Source organism: Nestor notabilis, unplaced genomic scaffold (genome assembly GCF_000696875.1).
Source record: "Nestor notabilis isolate BGI_N333 unplaced genomic scaffold, ASM69687v1 scaffold25812, whole genome shotgun sequence".
NCBI classification, from domain to species: Eukaryota; Metazoa; Chordata; class Aves; order Psittaciformes; family Psittacidae; genus Nestor; species Nestor notabilis.
Window position 1 is genome coordinate 1813 of NW_009917360.1, and position 21335 is coordinate 23147.

A 21335-nucleotide genomic window follows, 5' to 3' on the forward strand; every position below is an offset into this window, starting at 1 on the left:
TTCAGTGACAAACAGATGGAGTTTTAAGAGTTCCGTTGAGCTTTGTAGTCGCAGAAACTAAAAAGTATTTTACTCTGACCCGTGAGGAATGTCAGTCTTCTATGTTCTTTGGACTTCACGATGAAGAACCTTTTAATAGTAGTTTCACGCATGTATCTTACATGTAATTATATTTTATGTGTCAGCAAGTGCTGTATTGGATATTAAATAGACTGCATCCAGAACTATTCAGTTGAAATCATTAACACACTTTAACAGCAATTTTTTTTTTTCCAGCTTTCAGGTGAAGCCTGTTGAAGGCACAATGGAACGGTTTGGAGTGAAGTCCGCTCCATCACGTAACCGCTCGAAGACTGCTCTGTATGTAACTCCTCAGGATCGCGTAACTGAGTTTGGCAGTGAGCTACACGAAGATGGAGGTAAGCTCTTCTGTACTTCCTGCAATGTGGTTCTGAATCATGTGCGCAAGTCTGCGATCAATGACCACCTCAAGTCTAAAACACACACAAAGAGAAAGGCAGAGTTTGAAGAACAGAACATCAGGAAGAAGCAAAGGACTCTGACTGCCTCCCTTCAGTGCAACAGTACTGCCCAGACAGAGAAAAACAGCGTCATCCAGGACTTTGTGAAAATGTGCCTGGAAGCTAATATTCCACTTGAGAAGGCTGATCATCCATCTGTGCGAGCCTTCCTGTCCCGCTATGTCAAGAATGGCAGTTCAATACCTAAGTCAGACCAACTAAGGAAAGCATACCTGCCTGATGGATATGACAATGAGAACCAGCTCATCAATACTGAAGACCGTTGAGAAGCAACCTGTTTTCATCGTTGTGAAGTTTTACATATTGATGGTGTGGTTTATTTTTATATTCATGCATATATACAGTGTTACATATTGGTTTTACAAGCTATTTTGTATTATTGTAGAAATGACAATCTATTTGTGAACTTAGTGATATGCCACAGACTGTTGCTAAACCTGCTGTAGGCTTCTGAGCTACATTGATGTAGAACTCAGGATGAATGCAGGGAACATAACCTGGCATACACCTTACCTACGTTCAGTCCAGCTGTACCTGACACTAAGAAAAAAGCACCTGGATGGAGGACCTCACTTACCTAAACTGTACATCTAAATATACAAAGAAGATGATCCTATAGAGATTGTTAATCATGTCAGTGGATTGCTTTTTCCAGTATCCTGTCCGTGAGCGACTGAGAGGAAGTGCTGCACGTTTGAAATGCAAGAAGCTGTAGAATGGTTGGTTAAAACAACTGCTCTGTTGGAGGAGGATTATTGCAAATTCTTATTCAACTTCGGTTTATGTTCTAAAATGGGAACCATTTTTCTTCTAGAATACTCTCCTACCCGATTTGGTGCAACTGTGGATGTATTCATTATCTGGCTCCTATAACTGGTCTCTTGTATTGATCTCTGAACTCTGCTGTTCTCATGTGGCTAGGAGTTCTGCATGTTTACCATTCCCCCTTTTCTAAAATCACGGTTTCATTGTCTGTGTTTAATATGTCCCCTTCAATTTCATTGCCAATTATTGAAAGTTTATTCGACAAACCAGTAACTGAGCGTGGCTTGCAGTGCAGCTGCTGGCAAGTGAAATTTACACTGGGTGAAAATCTTAGTAGGGAGGATTAATGCCTTTTTCTTACAAGCAGGACAGGGGATGCTAAATCTAAACTGGGGATGGTGGAGGCACTGAATAGTGAAGTTGAGAAAGCTTTTTTACAGTGCATAGGAAAAGAGGCTCCGTCAGCTTTCCCTGAAGGTCCTCTGTATCTCTGGCCTTGTCCTCAGCCTTTTAGTCAAAGGAGGTAAAGCAATTAAAATAGTTTTCAAAATGGTTACTAAAAAGGCTATTCAGTACCTGTAAGCACAAGCAGAAAAGAGTGTATGCTTTGAAGCTATACTGGAATTACAGACCTGGGCTGTATTTCTTACTCTGTGCCAAGGCCATATCTGTAAGGGACTTGCAAGGGCTAGCAAAAATTAAAATGGGAAATTGAAGAATTTCAATTTCCTGAAATCTAGTAAACTCTCTGAAATCTATTAAACTATTACTGAGCTATTCCAAATTATTATGCCAAATAATCCACTTGATGTAAGTGCTCTATAAAGTTTTTGAATGGAATGAGGGAGCTTTTTGTGAAATGCTGGAGTTAGACCAGCTTCTGCCTGCTATAGTTTTCCTTGAGGTGCTCTAGGTTCGAGGAGGTGTGGGGCATCTTACAGTAGCACAGATCTCCTGTGCACAGTGGATGGAATGGTGCGACCATGCTGTAACTCCCTGAGGTGGAGCCAGTTGTTCTTTTCAGCTTCCTTTCCCCTGCAGAATTTCACAGTATTTGTTTCTCAGCATTTATTTTATTCCAGGTATTTACAGCAATGCTAAGTAATTGCTAAAAAGAGACAAAATAAGCTGCTTATTTTGTTTCTGTAGCTGTTCCCCTAGCTATTTCTAGAGCAGTCTCTTTTGGTGGATTGAGAGAGGCTTACATACTAAGTACTAACCAGCTTTTGTGCAATTAGCTTCTACAGAAATGTACTTGTGTTACATTATAACCATGTCTTGTAGCCTTCTGTTTTTAGACCTGTTTGAATATGTGGACAAAACTAAAAGGCAGAAGGCTGCTTACCCATGTGTTCTGGTGCATGGGTGCTAAGTACACTGCCACACCTTTGGTCCGTATTGATGAAGCAGGACTCCATGCAGGTGTAGGACTCCATGCAGGTGTAACAATCCTGCAGGTATGACTGCAGGTATAATAGTCAGTTTTACTGTTTGCTGGTTTAGAACATCAGACAGAAATAATGGTAATAATTTTTCCCCCCTTCTAAAACTATGTACCAAAATATGCCTTGCAAAATACTATTTGCTCTAGCACAAGCTTGGGTTTAGTTTAAGATCATGAACTGCCGTGGGCTACAACTGTTTTATAGATCTTCTTAAGCCATGTTAAGGGTACACTGCCAGTAGCTTTTTCTGTCCTGACAATTGAAAGTGTTCTTTTACAGCTGCTGTTTCATTACAGTGAAACAACAGCCTGGCTTTATTTTTTGTTTTCTTACCTTATGAATGCTATCTTAGAATTGAAGCAAACGAAAACAATGGAGTATTGAGAAAAGAGGCTTCCATTAAAAAAAAAAAGCACTTAGAGAAGATGATATGATTACAAAGTATGAATTCGGACTAATTAGCTCAGTTTTTGCTAACATGAGATTTCAGAGGCTGTACCCTATAACCATTTTATACAGGAGTCAATGCTGTATGTGTTTCCCTTGACTGGCAAACTGACAGACATTTTGGAAAGTTTAACGGTAACAATAAATAGGCTCTTGCACAACTGAAAAAAAAACAACAAAACCAAACCAAGTTACTTTCACTTACATAGTTTTACGTAAAAACAGAAGTTAGCAACATCAGCAGCTTTTGTTAAAAAAAGAAACCCAGCCATTTTCAGTAAGGCAAAGCAATATTAGAGCGCTTGATTTCTCAAAAGTTTACTCTACTTGTAAAAGAGTCTCAACTTATAGAAATAATACAATTCTGTAAATATTTTCAGTAATAATTCTAGTACCACTTTTTTAATGCAGAATTACTGCAGAGGGTATGAGCCTGGTGAAGAACCTTACCCATATAGCCATAGGCTACCAACTTATAATAATTTGGAAGCAAAAATTGGTTCACCAGGATTTTGAATGGAACTGATTAATTCTAATGCACAGCAGTTTGTAGGATGCTGGTGTCTTAATCATGGATTTTTTATTTTATTTTTTAAAAAAGTCACAGCATTTTCCAAGCTTTTTGAAAATCAAGATTCGTATCCATTGCAACAAAGATTCAGAATGGAGTAAACCATTGAAAAATAAAACACTTCCAGGTAATCTAGAAAGAATAATGAGTAAGTTTATATTCGTGGACATAACCCAGATCCTCAACTAGACAGTTACACTTATTTCCTTTAGAAGTAAAAATGGTTCCACTCAGTCTTGGAATAGAGTCCTGCAAATGCTGAAGTTTAGAGCCAGTGTGTCTATAGTTGGATAAAGCACAACCTTGGTTTAATTGGTACTGATTTTAGGGAAGATTTACAGTATAAGCTTTCTGGTGTATCTAAACCTAATAGCAAAATCCTAGAACAGAGGCTGTGGTTGTTTAACAGTCTCCATGGGTTGTTTTTTTGGGTGTTTTTTCCTGCAAGAACGCTGCATTATTTTTCCATGTATTTCTTGTAAATCATACTCTCAGAAGTAAAAGGAGAATGGTAGCAACGTCTGCTGTTCATTTTATAAACTTATGTAGGAACAAGCTGTAAGGGATACTTTTGCCAGGTGGTTTTATTAATACATATGAAGCTGTAAATGTAATATAAAAAAAAAAAGGAAAAGAAGAAATATTTTCTTCTCTGACCACACACTTGTATTAGTTTAGCCAACTGACAGCTAAAATTACTCCAAACTGCTTTTCTTGAAACATCAGTTTCAAAGAATAAAACACAAACAGGAACATTCCCTGTTTTGTGACTACTTACATGTCTCCACCATGTAGTTACTTTCAGCTTGCATGTTCTTGAAAAAACATGAGCAAGTTCTAATAATTTTAAGCATTTTGAAGCCTGTAATTTGGCAGGTCCCTAAAGGACATGAAACATTTGACATAATGAAAGGGAAAGCTGTTTTTCGATTGAGAGAGAAACTTGGTTCTGCGAAGTATGAGATATTCTCATGATAGGACTATTTTTAGCCAGAGCCCCTTTTAGCAGTTCTCTTGAGCTGAACAGTGAAATGTTCCCTGCAACGTTTTTCAGCATAATGAGCTGGTTTTTAGGAGTGGGGAAGGGGGGAGAGCTGGAAGTTTGGCAAGGATAATCTCTATTTATATTTACATATAAAGAAAGGCAAGAATCACTGTTGTTGTGTTCACATTGTACTCCCTGCTAAGTCTTTTGTGTAATTTGAGTGCTTGTTGTCTTTGTACATTTTTAAGATTGTGTCTAACTTGCAAAATAAATCTTTTTTTTTTTTTTTTTTTTTTAATTGAAGCTTCTCACTGTAATAATGCTATTAAAAGTTTAGGCTCTTTTGGGCTAGTGAGGATGCTTTATTTTTGGTTTGGTAGTAGGGATGTTTCACTAATGGTAAGTGGCCACAGAAATGGTTTTATTTAAACAAGTCATGAACTTGTGAGTAGATACTAGAATGAGGCTGAAAATACCTGGATCCTGCAGTGCCACAAGACTTCATGTTAGAACAGTAAAACCAGAGTAAGTGATTTAAGTTTTTATATTAAAATATTATTGGAAGATAAATACTTTACTTTGTAAAGTTTTCACTTGGTAATGGAAAAATGGTTCTTTAAAAACAAAGCAAAAATAAAGGAACTCCTTTTTCATAGAATTTATGCATGATCTCTTATTTTGCCAAGAAGGTGGATAAACAACATGTGGCAACTCACATATGATAATGTAAGATTGCAGAAATGGGTGGTGACAGGAGAAAATAAAGAATCTACATGCTGTTCTTGTAGGTTAAGGTAATATCAAACTACATGTTGAAGCAGTTCATTGATGTATCTGTACAATCACAATGAAGTCCAGTTATACAGGACTGGTTAACCAGAACCCCTGTTTCCTGTTGAGTACGTGACTTCCTTCATGGTGACAGAAATTCCCTAATTATGCCTTCTATGGCAAGCGAACACCAAGTGAAATAATTGTTACACATTTTGACATTTGTTTGCAGTAAACAACTGGTAGGTATAGCATCTTGCAGCTGCCTAATACTTCAGGTCTTTTCAGAAAGGGTTTCTGCAGTGTGGAAGAATAAAGTCTTTCCGAACTATGTGCAAAAGAGTCACAATTTGATCTCTTTCTTCCTTACAGACTTAATGAAAAGTGAGTGAATAGCATCAGTCCACCAAAATTATCAAGTGTAAATTTGATTGTTTACACATTCCTTTTCCTGAATTCTTACCTCACTTGACATCTCATGATGGATCAGTGATGAACTAGTGTAACTTCTTGATTCATGAATTTATTAATCATTTTCTCATTTTTAGTCATTTTCAGGTCACAGCACATTAAGATCAATTTGCTTTTTGTTGCCCCCTATATCAAATGGAAAAGCAGCATTAAAATAAACATATCCTTCTGTAAAGTTTTCTGGTGTGGACAATTCCTCTGTGAAACAGCATATGTGTATTTGCAGAATCAATGTGTCAGTAAGGATTTGTGTGGAAGAATTGGGTGAATGGAAGTATGTATTTAAAGTTTAGCAATTGAGCCATGCTAAATTCTTGCAGTGACGTTTTACTGTCCTAACTGAATGATGCAGTTTAACCTATATCCAAGATGCAGCTGGTTGAAGTATACGTAACTGCTTTTAGGCCACATTTATACTGATAATTAGGTTTGACATTTGTCATTTGCATGGGATGGATAACAGGGGCTGAAGGATAGACAATCTGTGCAGTTCTTAGTTCAGATAAGGGGGTTGGTTTGGTTTTGTGTTTCGGCTTTTTTGTTTTCCTCTCTCCATCCCTCCATTTTTTCTACAACGGATTTGGAATTTGTGGGTCTTCTGGTGGTAGAGGCCACCTCTTTCATACTTGAAAGCAGATAGGACAGCTCAAGTAACATACAAGTTGCAGGCTAAGGGTAGGATACAAAGAGCGACTGCAACTTAGGCTTGGCAGCCTCAAGACCAGTGATGCCCTGAAGCTAAATGTTACATACTGGGTATGCGTAATACAGTTCTAGTCTATAAAGTAGAAAACTAAGTATAAAATAAAAGTTATAAACAATTGCTGAATAACTAAGCCCAAATCTAACTTTTGAGCGTCCCAACTCCATGCTCACTTTAGGTTTGAAAAGCCAGAAACATTAGATTCAGTCTTGCGAAAGAACTATTTTACTAGAAGATTTCTGCTATACCTGAAGGAGGACATGAAGAAGATTACAAGTTTCAGCTGGTATGCAAAGCCCATGTTCAGCTGAGACAAGCAACCATAAGCAGTTTATATTTATTAATGTTAAAAACATTAAGTACTCTCTTCGTGTCTTCTCATGTCTAGCAGTGCATAGGAAGGTGAAGTAAAAGCAGAGGATTACTTAAGTGCAGTGAAATATTTGTATGTGGTCCACAACCACACTAAAATAAGAGTACACATTCATTAGGAAGTTTCTACTGCCTTTCAGTGGATACTTCTACTTTTCCCTCCTATCTGATCTTTCTGTTCAGTGAGAACTACTGTGTCCCTGAGGAAAATAAGGAAATCTTACGTTTTCTCCTAACCAACAGAGCAGCTTATAGCAATGCAGTGGGCAGGGTATCATTCAGCAGGTGTGTAGGAGCTTTAGAGGTTCCTGGTGTGTGTGGGGGATGTATGTTGGTTTCCCACAAGTGCTTTTTTAATGTGTTCTTCAGTGTACAGAATAGCTGCCAAATTCAGTATTAAACTTCACTGCATTAAATGAGACCTCCTTACCTTAATTATTTTCTAAGTAGCTTTAAATTGCTTCATCCCTCCCCTCATTTCTGAAGCTTGTCATTACCTTAAGACAAATCCAATAACTATGATACTCATGCTTAAACTTAGTCAAGTGTTCTGTATACAGAAAATGCTGACTAGATTCTTAACCAACTTTGCATTGAATGAGCTGACACCACTTGAGAGAACAAGCAGAAAGCAGGTAACGGAAGCAATGAAGTGTCGACAGTGATAGAAGCCACATTTGCCCAAGCCTTTTTGAGAAAGGGGCTCCAAAATACAGATGACTATCCAAGATATTTACTATTAAAAAATGCAAAGTAAAGAATCTTCACAAGCCACATAGAGTATGCAGTGCAGGGAGTATGTGGTCCTTGCCACTCTGACCCATCTCACCTCTTCTGAAAGGCTGATGTAGGACAGCACCTGTCTTACAGTTCATAATGCTTCCACATAGTTACCAACAAGGAATTACCCGCCTAGAAAGCTGATCTCAAAACACCATAGAGAACAGACATAACCTTATCTTATTAAAAAGCTTCAGACAGTAGCAAAAGACAACAGCTCAAACCAGTTCTTCTAATAAGAATACAGAGGTCAAGTACCAACTACTAATACTAAATTTGCAGCATAAACTTCAGATAACTCGGCATCTGCACAGGCAGAAATTACACTGCCAGGAAACACATCCTTTAATAACCAGTTTTAATAAACTTGCTATGGATTTAGCCACTAGATGTCTTCACTATACAGAAATGCACCCTGGTACTAGTATTTTGTCTCAGGTGGAAGCATGCTATGTGTGAAGTTAAATCTAGGAGTTTACTTTCATAAATATTTTCCACTTAGGCTGGATTGTAGTTTTGGTAAGGCTATTTCAGTTTCTCACAAACTTTAGTAAGATTCTCATGATCATCGCTTACTTAGCCAGACATTTCCAATCGTGAAATTATGGAAAGCTGTTCAATTATTTTCTCCAAAATATTACTTTGAAAAAATCCTGATAATTTAGATTTTTGTTAGAGCATAATATGCATATATTTTGTCTAAAAGGCATGAAGTATTTAGAATAGAATAGTTCTATTGGAAGACACCTACAATGATCATCTAGTCCAACTGCCTGACCACAAGTTTAAAGAGTATTATTAATGCCTCTTAAATACTGACAGGGTTGGGCATCGACTGCTTCACTAGGAAATCTGTTCCAGTGTTTGATCACCCTCTTGGCAAGGAAATGTTTCCTCGTGTCAAGTCTAAACCACTCCGTTTTAACATAGGATTTCATAACTGCATTAGTTTCTTCCCTGGCTCCTGTTTGTAGTTGTTCTATTTGCATTATAAGCATAAGTGATAATTGCTAGATACAAAGTTCCTGTTCAAACTTAGTTTTGTTTTAACTTTATGAAGAAACTGCATTGGCAGATTTTTTTTGGAACGTTCAGCTAAATGGTTCAGTGTTTAAAAAATATTTAGGGGAAAAGGTGTTGAGGATGTGCTAAAAAAGAACCTACAAAGTCCAAACTCAAATTACTCAGCCTTATGTAGTGAGTATACTAAGACTAAATAGTGGAAGCAATATCTTCTATAGTGCAGACTACTGTAAATTAATCTAATGCAAATTAAACCTATTCAGACATGCATTTCTGACGTTTACCACCTTGTGAATAGTGAATTTGTTCAGCTTCCTAATTTGTTAATGTTGAATTAGAGTAGTACAGAAGGACTGAACAGGTTTAAAATACCGTTGCACATCCCTTCTCTCTGCTATATTGCTGCTTTTAAAGTCAAAATCTCAATAGCATCCTGAAAATAAAACCCCAAACAAACAAGACCCAAACCCAGCAGCTATATGTTACCCTGAAGAGGGGAGCCAGAGAAGCATGAAAGATGTTTTACCTTGAATTGCAGAGGAGTTCTGAGGTGATGTGAAATGATCAAGCAATTCATATTTCAACCACACAAAAAGACAACGGTGTAACCCATCAGATTTTTGCACATACGTTGCTTCCCCGCCCCTTTTCTTCACTGTCTTGGCAGAAGAACCAGAAAAGGGAATCAGCTCAGACATATACCCCAGGTAAACCTAACAGGATGCAAGAGGCTATCCGAACTGCACTTTTTAAACCCACAAGATCCTCTCCTCTCTACCATGCCCAGAGAATGAAGGCTTCTCCAGTCATGTTGATAAAAAGGATATTACTGTACATCCTTCTAGTAATACTGGCTCAGAGCAACTATCAAGTTTATGGTAAGATGTGGTTTTATAATTTGTCTGCAGTTATTAAACACTGCGGCGGGAGAATAGAAACCAAACAGTGCTTAGTGTACCTTTGAGATAATCTGTCTTATTTTATTACTTTATCAAAGACCCTTAATTTGATCAAGGAGGATGATAGTGACAGCGATTGAGAAACTTTCAGTAAGTTTCCGTCTAGACCAGAACTCTAGCACTTGGGGACCACATTTTGCTTTGTGGCCAAAGGCTTTGCCTTCAAAGGGTTTGGCAGCAGTCAAGCCCCTGCTCGAGATCTGGGAATCCTACTGGCTCTGAACCAGATCCAGTTTGCAGTCAAATTATCCTTATCACATAAGTGTACCTTCGATTACTTAGCTTAACTCCATCTAATTTTGATCCCACTTTCAACTTGCAATCACCACTGTTTTAAATACAGAGGTTCTCCTCATTTGAACTGTCATGAGGACTACACTGTACCCAGTATACTCCTAGTATTATTTTTACTTTATTTGGCTTAATGAGATTGTTTTGTTTCAAATTCTTGCCTAGTAGTAACGTACAGGATAACGTAAGTGTTAGAATTGAAATTAACGCAGTCATACAGAAAATATCGCTGCTGCGGTGGATGCACTCAGCTGCTATTGATACATTTCAGACACATCAACTGATAAATTGATTAAAATAGCATTTTTTATAAGGCACTTCTAAAAATTACACAAACTAATTGGCTGTGTGAAGCTTAGTTGACATGCATGACTAACTCTACAAATCTATAGCATCTTTCAATGCTTCTTGGTTTTTTTTTTTATGAATAAAACACGTTATTAATATTAATAGGAAAAGTTTAACCAGCATTCACAGCATCTGCCTGGGAAGGGAAATCTTTAGTTTAAGAGACACGAATTACCACATCCGTTAGATGCAGCTGTTTCTTAATCAGGGTGTGATCTGACCTTGAGGAAGCTACTGAACTCCTTCACACTTGATTTTCAAATGATTAAACTAACATGCTTGTGAAAGGGGTGTATCTAGAGCTGATAATCTCCTTCATGCCCTAAACAGAAACATGTTCTCTTCTGACTGTAAGTGGCTGTTCTGTTCATTAAGTGTGCCTGTGTTATTAGTCCCTTTCACAATCGCCTCCTTCCATCATCCAGCATAGTGCAATAATACATGGACAAACCCTCCATATCCATCCACCAGGATCCTAGATACTGGTTTTAAAACAGAATTTAATTTCTGTTATGCTGCTTATCACATGAATCTTGTTCACACAGAATTTATTTTGCTAGGTTTTATTCTTTGACCTACATCAAAACTACTTGGGGTCCTCTAAGAACACTACACTTTCCTTCTTTACACCTATAGTACTACAAATACCAGAATCATGTTCATAGGAGCATTACAGAAAGAAAAGTTTTGCAAGCCAGTCTCTACAGAGCTGTAATGTAAATATTTTTTTTAAATGCAGTTACATTTTAGAGTAAAACCACCTCCATGCCCTTTCCCTTCCTATCTTGGCCGCCATCTGAAGGCTGCGCAAGGGGATCAAGAGGTGGGGAGAGCTGGCTTTGAGCTTGCACACCCTAAAGTTATCATGCTCACCTCTGATTTCGACTACTGCTTCTGTGGGTTGGCATCGATATGCACAAGCTGTGCACATTTGCCTTTAATAGCAACCTATTGTAAAGGCAAGGTAAAGAGGGGTGTTTGACATTTATCCTCTGTTTAGGCAAAGCTTTTTATTTATTCATTAACAGAAATTCATCCCTCTTACAAAGTATTTTTGGTGCTATATTAGGAATATTTCTCAACTGAGAGGGTGCTCAGGCATTGGAACAGGCTGCCCTGGTCAGTGGTGGGATCACTGTCCCTCGAAGTGTTCACGCACTGTGTAGATGAGGCCCTCAGTGACATGGGTTAGTGGTGGCCTTGGCAGTGTTGGGGAATGATTGGGATTTGATGATCTTAAAGGTCTTCTACAACCTGGTTGATTCTGTGATTCTGTAAGTTTTCCAAGCTTGTTTGGTTTTCATTTTGGTTAGAAATAAGCTGAAAATTGAAGCCAACTTTAAGATTTGCATGTTGCAAATCTATTCAAGGTTTCTCTTACTCCTAACAGACACAAAGTTGACCACTCAGATTTCTTACACAAGGTCAATAACCAGCAAATCCTTTCTAAATTATAGAACAAGAAATAAGCTTGTTTCTGAAACTTACAAGCATGTCGTGACCTTCTCCCCCATAAGTCCAGTAATTTTAGTCCAGTTAGACCCTGTCTCCTTTGTAACACCAAAGGACAGGTTGTTCCCATCCAGTCTCATAAAGAGTGGTTGCTGCTGTCTGGACAGCATACATAAATAAAGGAAGCATTTCATCCCAACAAAAATAAACCCCAGCAAATCTCCCCTCACTACAAGCACCCTCAGCCAGTAACTTAGTACGTGCACTCACGCCCGCCAACAGGGGACACGGTTCTCGGCTCAGATAACACAGTGCTGTTAGACTTTCTTGTGGGATAGTATGTCTGCACATGTTACCATTCAGCTAAACAGAAATGTTCCATCTTCAAGTTTGAGTCGTCAAAATATAAAGGCATGTTTTCCGCACCTACACAGCTTTCATCAAGTAATAGTTAAAAAATGATGGAACGACCTCGGCAAGCAGATCAGCTTTACAAATACCACCATTGCCAGAAGAAACCCCAAACAAAACCAAACAGAAAAAACAAGAAACACAAAATTCTTCAATGTACACATTACTGTATCTTTAAGATGACACAGGAAAAATTAGGTGAATAGGACTAAATTAAATCCCATTAATAAAATAACATTCTTTGAAAAATCCAAATTGTGGTACAAATATGCAAAATGCTAAACACGATCTTAAGTCATTCCATGAAAAGCCTTCCCTGAAGCTGGGAGAAGTCTGAAAAAGGCCTATCCACGTATTGCATAATAGGACTTCTGAAGTGCTTCTCTTTCCGAATACTCCTTACCTGAAGTCAAGAAAGGAGCGTATTATTCCACGAGTTCTCCTCACAGCCTGTTTCCCTTTTTGTTGTTAAATGTGGCAAAGTCATGAAGATATCAGTGTTAAACATGAACCCCCAGCAAATCAAAGTGCTTTCTGGTGTAGTTTTTGTGCTATTTCCCTAAACAGAAACTTCCCAGAACATTTGGCCTGAATTAAAATCATTATTAGTGATTTGATGTGTTCACAGACAGACCCAAATGTAGGATTCAAAACTAACCATAGACATTTACTTTTCATGAATAATTGACATTTTATACCTCAGCCATTGACTGTCTCAGAGAATGATGCATACAACTTGTATTCTATCCTGCCTCTCTTGCCTTCGTTTTTTAGAAAGGGAACAAGAGCAAAACAAAGCAAAGAGAAATTATTTTGAAAACAAACATCATCTCAGACATTTCAATTAATAATCCTAGGTTACTGGAGTTGTTCTGAGTTCTTAAATAATTAGGTGTGTATGACACCATTTATATATAATTCAAAGATTCGAAGGCTCAATATTTAGCTATTATTTTTTCTACTAATGATTGAGTTACGTAAATGGAAAGCCATCTCCATTAAACTTATTTTGTCTGCTTAATGAGTCATATCGTGACCGTTTTCTAGAACATTAGAACAAGGAAAAAAGTTAAAATTATTTTTATTAAAGAAAGTACTATTATGGGTATTTTGCTACTGTGTAAGTTATGGAATACATGCTTCCATTTGAAAATCTTATCCTGGTAGTACACTGTACAGAAGATTTTCCTTGCCTGTGCAAATTAATTCTTGGTGCAATAGAGCCTGGCTCGCATGGCATGTTCAGGAACACACTCAGATGATCTAAAAGAAGATGCACTTTTAGTCTATCTGAATTTTACCCAGGAGCCTAAGTTTGAAGCTGATATCTGAAGCTTCCGTACGTTACAGATTCTTTTATGCTCTTGAAAACTGCACATTTGGATATTGATCTTGACCATGCACGTGTTAATTTATATGGCAGGGGAAACAACCCAAACCTAGAGGAAATGGAAAAGAAACCCAGCAGCCTCACACCCCACTTATTTTAAGGGAAAAGAGGAAGAGGATTTGTATGCTAGAATTAATTGTCAGCAGGCTGCCAAACAGTTTCACCTGCATTAGCTGCCAGGAATGAAGGCTAAGAGCCAACAACAGCTGTGTGTAGACCGGTGTCATACAAACTTCCACCTGAAAGTGCCTCTGAGGGTCAGTGGGACAGGAGGGCTCTGATGCTCAGCAGCCGTGGGCAGGCAGTGACACTACTGAGCTGGGTACCAATTCCAGTACAGGTTTTACAATGTGCAGTTCCCAAAGCTCAGTGGCATGTTCCACAGGGAATCTTCTGGAGAAAGTAAGAGTGTTGGAGTCAGGGCCACTCGATGGCAGGGGATTTTGCTTTAGAAAATAATTTAATCAGACCTGTTTGTGTTGGAATTACACTGGTAAGTGAATGCTCACCACGAGAAGATGAAGGAGCACAGCTGTGGCACACTTTGGCATAGGCACCTGGGAAGAAAAGGAGAAATACTATTCAAGCTCACCTGACTGAGAAATGTACCAGCATGTTTTATTTGAACTCTCTGAAAAATATATAAGCAAAAGTAATACAAGAAATAACAGTGGAACTTTTATACAAGAAATATCAGTAACAGTGGAACTTTTAAAAGAACTCCAAACTGTAATCAAGTAAATCCTTTGTTAGTAGTGGAATAGTTGCTTATGACTTCATTGGTAGTATGGAGGGAAGTTTCTCATGATATCAGTGCATGCATGTAACACTTGAATCTGCTTATACTTTTCATCTGTGGACCAAGGTCTGCACAAAAACTACTCTAGAGTATATTCAGACCTCAGTAAGGCTTCCGCTCAGGAAATTTCTATATTCCCACTCCAGATGTGGCTGGAGGGTAGTTCAAAACTTTTTGTACACCCAGTATCACTCCTGTTTCCTCTCTCTGGGAGGTTCTGCCACTGACTGTTACTCTACGTTACACTGATCACTGCAAGAAAATAATTTCTTTAAAGCAATATTTAACATTGAGAAGACATTTTCCTTTCCAATTACCTACACAACTAGTGTTCGTCTGAATTCATAAGGATTAGTAACCTTGTCCCAAGTGGATGCTGTTGGATGTACAAAATTTGCTCAGTGCTGATCACCTCCAAAAGTGACAGTGTGCAGTGATGTGTACTTTGTTGTAGAAGCACCAGATAATTCAAAGTCAAGGAAAACATGACATCCCTGCACTGGAAAAAGATGAGAATGAAACAGGTACAATAGTTCTTACCCCTGTCCCTGGTTAATAATGACAATGAATGAGGGAGGGTCACTGAAATCTGTTTTAAAACTTTTAGAGAAATTGGACTTTTTGGACCTTCTAGAAAAGTTTTGGTTTGTTTTGTTGGCTTAGTTGGTTGGTTTTGTTGGCACTTTATTTTTGTTTCCAAAAGAGATTTTGAAAAAGATAAAACTATACGAAAAGTAATTAAATTAAGGACATCAGAAAATATCTGTTCTGCAGAGACCTGCACACTCTTCTGGAAATACTTGTTCCATAGTATTATATCAGAAAGAAGGCTGCTATCAGGAAACAATCCAGACTTTATAGATACTCCCTGAAGCATTATCTCCCATGGCAATCATTAGTCAAATAACTGAAACCTCTACTTTCTAATTTGAGCTTCTAATTTGAAACTGTGATTATCATTACCAGGGGTATATAGCAGATTCCCACCATCACAGTTTTTGCTATGTTTTTCTTCTCTTCCAGGATTTGATGACTCAGATTGTGCAGCTGAAATTGAAGGTAAAAGACACTCTGAGTACAAAATTTATGTTGGGAATTCTTTGATCATAGACTGTCCGGTTTGTTACTGCAAGAAAAAGCCAATCACACAGGGGTGCAAGATAGTGGTGGCTACATGTACGCAACTGAAGGAGGGCAAAGCAGAGTGAAAGTCCAATGTGTTCACTCTGGAGGTTTCCTCAGTTCATCAGAATGATAGTGGACTTTATCATTGCAAAGCAATAATAGACAGCTTTTCCAGTGAAAGCCACTGATTATTGTTGAAGGTGAGGCTCATATATTATGAAAGAACCCTTTTAAACAAAAGGATGCCATGTACAGAAAAGCTCCTGCATGCTGGATTATGGCTTCTCCCAACATGTTTGACTGGTAGCACAGTTGTGCTGGTACTTAGCCACTTCCTTCATGCTTCAAACATGCCTCTTGGTAGGATAGAAAGAAAAAGGAAGGAACAAAACACAGAAATAAGAGGACGATTTGGAAGAGAAAAGCAAAGCAGCCAACATCAAACAGCCATTAGTGAGCTATCTGATAATAAAAAAATACCAGTTGGAACAAAAATAAAGATTGTAGGAGGACAGCCTGGTTATATATCACATGGACTAGGCAGGGTGCAAACGGTCATGTAGTAACAGATGATGAGGCCACACAACAGTAGAGAGGACAAGAAATTCAAGCATCTTGTTGAGAAAGATCTCTTGCAAAAAAATAGTGAGAAATCACAATCTTGTACTCCAAGTTCAAGACAGGGAAAGATTACAAAAGCTTTAACTCTTAAGGGCAAGTGAGGCCTTCACATTAACTTAAGCAAATGAGATGCCAAGTCAAGATTATGACAAGCCACATTTGCCCCCCTCAATATTGCTCTGCGGCTAGAAAGTGATCTGTGTGGTTGTGGTGTCCTACTGACCCCAGGCAGCTGTGTTGTAAGGCTGTTCTGTTGCCAGTTCCTCTCGTAGTAAGTTACCTAACTTTAAAACCTTGTTTAATGCCACACAAAGTGCCCAAACAGAGGGAGCAACATCAAAATTTATGGCTATAATGTGCTAGCAGACACAGTACATGCCAAGCTTACGATGCAAGTTTCCTTTGAAATATGTTCTGCTGACCTATTTATTTGAATGCCAAAGAGGTCTGAAAGATAGAATTACTCTGTTGGCAGTGGGAGACCAACATATCATCCCCCTCAGCCCAGAACACCCTACCCTTTTTGCATTATGCTCCCTCTTCCATGACCAGATTGAAGGAGGGCCTGTGAAGACGTCAGTACGCAGTGAGCAGAACACAACTGCCATGCAAAGTGCCAGGTTGCTGTTTCATTTCCCTTTCTTGCTTTTCTCTTTCAGAAACGTCTGCAAACATTCTCACAGTTTCACCAGAAAGTAAGTTCTGATTCTTGTTTCTTCTTTAAGATAAAGGAACTAATCTGTATTGCTATGAATTTCTGGTTAGTGTTCTGTGCACTGAAGACAAGTTAAATTCATTGTTAAACTATAATTACTTTCTTCCCACTTGGACAAAATTCAGCTTCTCAAGGGTTACAGTTTTCAAGGTGAGAACTCTCCTGCATTCAGCATAATAGGAACAAAGCCAATCAAATTACCTCCTGGTAACTCTACACCCTCACAGTAAAGAATTTCTTTCTAATATATTCTGTAAATCTACCCTCTTTCAGCTTAAATCCACTACTCCTGCCGTATCACTACACACCCTTGTAATGTTCTCCCATGTACTCCCTCTCCAGCTTTCCTATGAGCCCCTTTAGGCACTGGAAGCTGCTATAAGGTCTCCCCAGAGCCTTCTCTTCTCCAGGCTGAACAAGCCCAACTCTCTCAGTCTGTCTTCATAGGAGAGGTGCTCCGGCCCTCTAATTATCCTTGTGGCCTCCTCTGGACTTGCTCCAATAGGTCCATGTCCTTCTGATGCTGGGGCCTCCGGAGCTGGATGCAGTACTCCAGGTGGAGTCTCACGAGAGCGGAGTAGAGCAGGAAAACCCCCTCACAGCTGGTTATTGTTCACAATTGAAATTGCAAAAATATACTGGAAATTCAGAGCAGTGCTCTAGTTCTGACCCTTTCTTTGCTTCTGCCAGCCTGCTGCCGTGCGTTGTTCATCGATTACACTTTCCTGTACACTGTTTCTTCCAATGTCTTCATACTTTGTAGAATGCCCATGAAGATAAGGTTATTTCATGACGTGCTGTACCAAGTTACAGGATGTTTAAGTACATTAAGAAAACAGTTGAATGAGAAAGACCTAACTAAAAACACCACAACCAACCAACTAACAACAATAGCAAAAACACACACAAAAAAGGCCAGTCAAATATTTCTTTACACTAATACATGCCAATGCAATTCTAGATACCACAAGCATCTCAGAAGAGTCCCAAGAATCTGGAAACTACAAGATACTGCACATTATTTATGCTTCAACATTCGTAGGTCTGTGTTTTCCATTCATCGTTACATGCATGTTTTGGTGTCTAAGGAGGCACCATGGTAAGTAGTTTTGCCATTTAACATTTGCCTAGTATGCATTTGATTCTGCTCCTTTTCACAGCTTCACAGAAGTTGGATTCAAAGCTCTGTAAAAATCGTCTAATAATTACTCCAAGTGGTTGCTGGGATGTCTTTGTCAATATATCAGGCTACTGAATTATAGAATCACAGAATCATAGAATAGATAAGGTTGGAAAGGACCTTAAGATCATTTGCCCCATGTTTTGTTACCTTCCAGAATTAAAGTAAGAACAAATAAAAATCTCAGATTTTATAATAGTTGGATTTTTTTCCTCCTGTTTTGCAAATAATCAAGTTAGTTAGAAATAAATAGAAGTTTCAGCCATGCAAATGCAGTCAGGCTCTATCCAGTTACATTTTGTATTCCTAGTTTTCCTTCAAAATTATCAAATAATTACATTATTAATCTCTCCTGCTTTACAGAAACTCTTACACAGCTATCCTTCATGTCCTAAGTCAAGATTGGAACTTGGAGTCCCCCATATATCTTATCTAAGTGATCTCACATTTGCCTGTTATAATCCTATGGGGTTTCTTGGTTGGTGTTTGGGGTTTTCTTTTGTGTGTGTGGTGGGTTTTTTCATTTTAGGAAATTGAAATTATTTAATCTTTAAAAAAAAAGGAGTAACATGTTTGCTCATAGGATTGCTTTAGGAATTTCTGTGCCTTTTTCTCCCTACCACGTTTACTGAACTCAGAGAAAACTGGCCACAAGTACATTGGGAATTTTTCTGCTGCTATTCTGAGAAGCTCTGTGAAACACAGAAACTAATTCTGTAAATACATCAATCTGTGTTGCGTAGCTTTTGTCAGAATAGTTATTCCCAAATCCAGTTGGGAAATAGTTTTTTATTCTTTTAGGCCCCATCAAGAAGGCAAGGACTTTTGTAGTAATTAATACTCCCTCCATAAGAAGAAAGGTACCTTTTCATAATGATTTATGGAAACACCTTTTTTTCCTCTTTTTCCCAGCAAAACAAAAGAGAACTCCATTAACCCAACAGAAACAGGAGAGCCTGGTATGTTTAAATTTTTCTTTCATCAAAACCTGACCATGTCATGTATAACCATGTACTGAAAACAAAATCATTGTGTAGTACAAAGCACGGCATAGGACTGGAGACAGATTTAGAGACCCTCTTGTTATCTGGACATCATGGCTTGCCTGATGTGAAATATCGCCATGGCTGAGCTGAGGGAAGGAACTAAGGGTCTTGGTCACAAAGGTACTTTAGGCATCTAAAGTTCTGTTAAAATGTATTAATTTGTAGGTACCATTCCAGTAAGAGTTTAGGTACCTAAAACACCTCTGTTGATCTGGCTCAGTCTGTGTAAGACAAAAAATGTCCCAGAGTGAGGAAAATGTTTGGAAAGAAAGACTTTTGTATGTGTCTAGCTTGAGTTCACACAGGTCTTGCAATCATTTCCAGAGAAACTAGATGGACAGAAGGTAGAAAGCAAAAAATGGAGCTGACAGCTATCAATCACAGAGGTAGGGTGGCTGGGATCAAAGGGCACCAGACAAGCTGCAGAGCTCCCAAAGGGTAAGTTGAAGGAAAGAAAATTACAAGCAGCATGTTCTAAGTGTCTAGAAAAATGATGTCAAAAGAGGGCTTCATTAGAGTGACATAAATTTATAGAGGAAGTTACAGATTTTGGAGGAGAAAAATTTATTTGAAAAATAATGTGACAAAGAGAATAAGAAGGAAGAGATTGGAAAATGGGAGAACAGGGGCAAAGGCAGGAAAAGGTAGTCTGGGGTTTGGAGGTGAAAATAAGAAAGATTTAATAAACGGAGAAGGGAAAGCCTTGAATGAGTAGCATAGAAGAGCTCTCACAAAATGATAAATCAGTTTTGCCTTAAGTTGGTATCTTGCAAGAAAAGACATGAGAGTTTGGGAAGGGAAATGGAGAAAGGCAGGGGTTACAAGAATGATTTCTAACTTTATTTCAAAGATCAATATAAAATCCAGTGACCAGGTGAATCCAATTCACCTCTGCTCAAAAACAGTTTTAAGGGGATAAAGCAACTTCATTAAGAACAAAATCTTACACACCTCTTATGTAGCAGGAGCACAGGCAACAACCAGATATGCACAGAGCAGAACCCTGTTCTGTTTTCTGCAGGTCCGTCATCAAACAGCTGCTCCATCCAATGCTGCTGGGACAACTGAAGGTTCGGAAGCAAGCTCCTCACTTTACTGTTGCTCCACGGCTAGCCCACTGCAGGCCTTGCACAGCAACACAATTTATGACAACAATGTCCTTCCCTGGAACACTCAGAGGACAGCACCCGATGTACCTCGCAATAATCCTGTTATTCCTTCCATCCCGGGTTTGCCTGAAAGCCCAGATGTCCTCACATATGCTGCACTAAATCATTCTGCTTTGGCAGAGAGGTGCCAGAGAAGAGAACTAACTGTAGAAAATGCATTTACAGAATATGCCTCCCTTAAAGTAAATAAGTAAATGTGGCAAGGACTTCTCCGTTTTGCATGCAGTCCCAGTTCTAGTTTCCCTCCAGGATGTTGTTCCTTTCCCTTTTGGGAAAACTTCCCTTTTGTTAAGAACCCATGGACCCTCCCCTGCACCAGAACGCAAAACACAGCCCGTGTCAATGGGTGGGTATCTGCACTGTGTGTTTGTCTCTTAAATGGGGGAATAGTCAGTCAGCCTTCTTATTTTCCCCTTCTTCAGGATGCTGCTTCTGGTCTGAATTGGTTACAGTTTGAATATAGACAAAGCAGAGAAGGGGAAGGTTTTCATAGTATGGAAACATGTAAAATGAATCTGTGAGGGAGATGGTACTGAGTCAGGCTAATTTCTCCCAAGTAAAAGCTAAGAATGTTTGTGGTAGAATTTTTCTCTAAGCTTCTAAGAACATCCTTCCAATGATTCAGTTTTTAATTCTAGTTTACTCTATCTCCTTGCAAAGTTCTTTGAGCACAATGACTGTCTAAAGTTATTACTCATCAAAATCAAGTGAATACTTGTGTGTGACTGTACATTGTGGAAGACAGAGAGGGAGGAGAAGGTTGTTTTCCATTTATAAAGAATTCTCACAAATAAGCTGTGAGAAAGTATTGAAATACAGTGCACTCTGTTTTTCTCTTGGTAGCATGATTTGTTAGCTAATTACTGCATATTGCTTCTGTCCACGGAAATAACAAATGATCAACAGTGACTGACTGCAGTCAAAATCAGACAGTTTTGTTCACAAATAGCTACG

The 21335-nt window shown here is 38.5% G+C and overlaps 2 protein-coding genes across 2 annotated transcripts; both read left to right on the forward strand.

Annotated features, from left to right (window-relative positions):
• The first annotated feature begins 304 nt into the window (after window positions 1–304).
• CGGBP1 (CGG triplet repeat binding protein 1) lies at window positions 305–808 on the forward strand. The gene has a single exon (XM_010009194.1). The coding sequence runs from the start codon at window positions 305–307 to the stop codon at window positions 806–808; it is 504 nt and encodes a 167-aa protein (XP_010007496.1).
• Window positions 809–9665: 8857 nt separating this feature from the next.
• Window positions 9666–20575, forward strand: BTLA (B and T lymphocyte associated). Its single transcript, XM_010009195.1, is given in 7 exon segments — window positions 9666–9753; window positions 15549–15833; window positions 15836–15850; window positions 16931–16966; window positions 17948–18085; window positions 19079–19125; window positions 20234–20575. Coding segments are annotated over 7 exon segments (951 nt in total).
• Window positions 20576–21335: the final 760 nt, after the last annotated feature.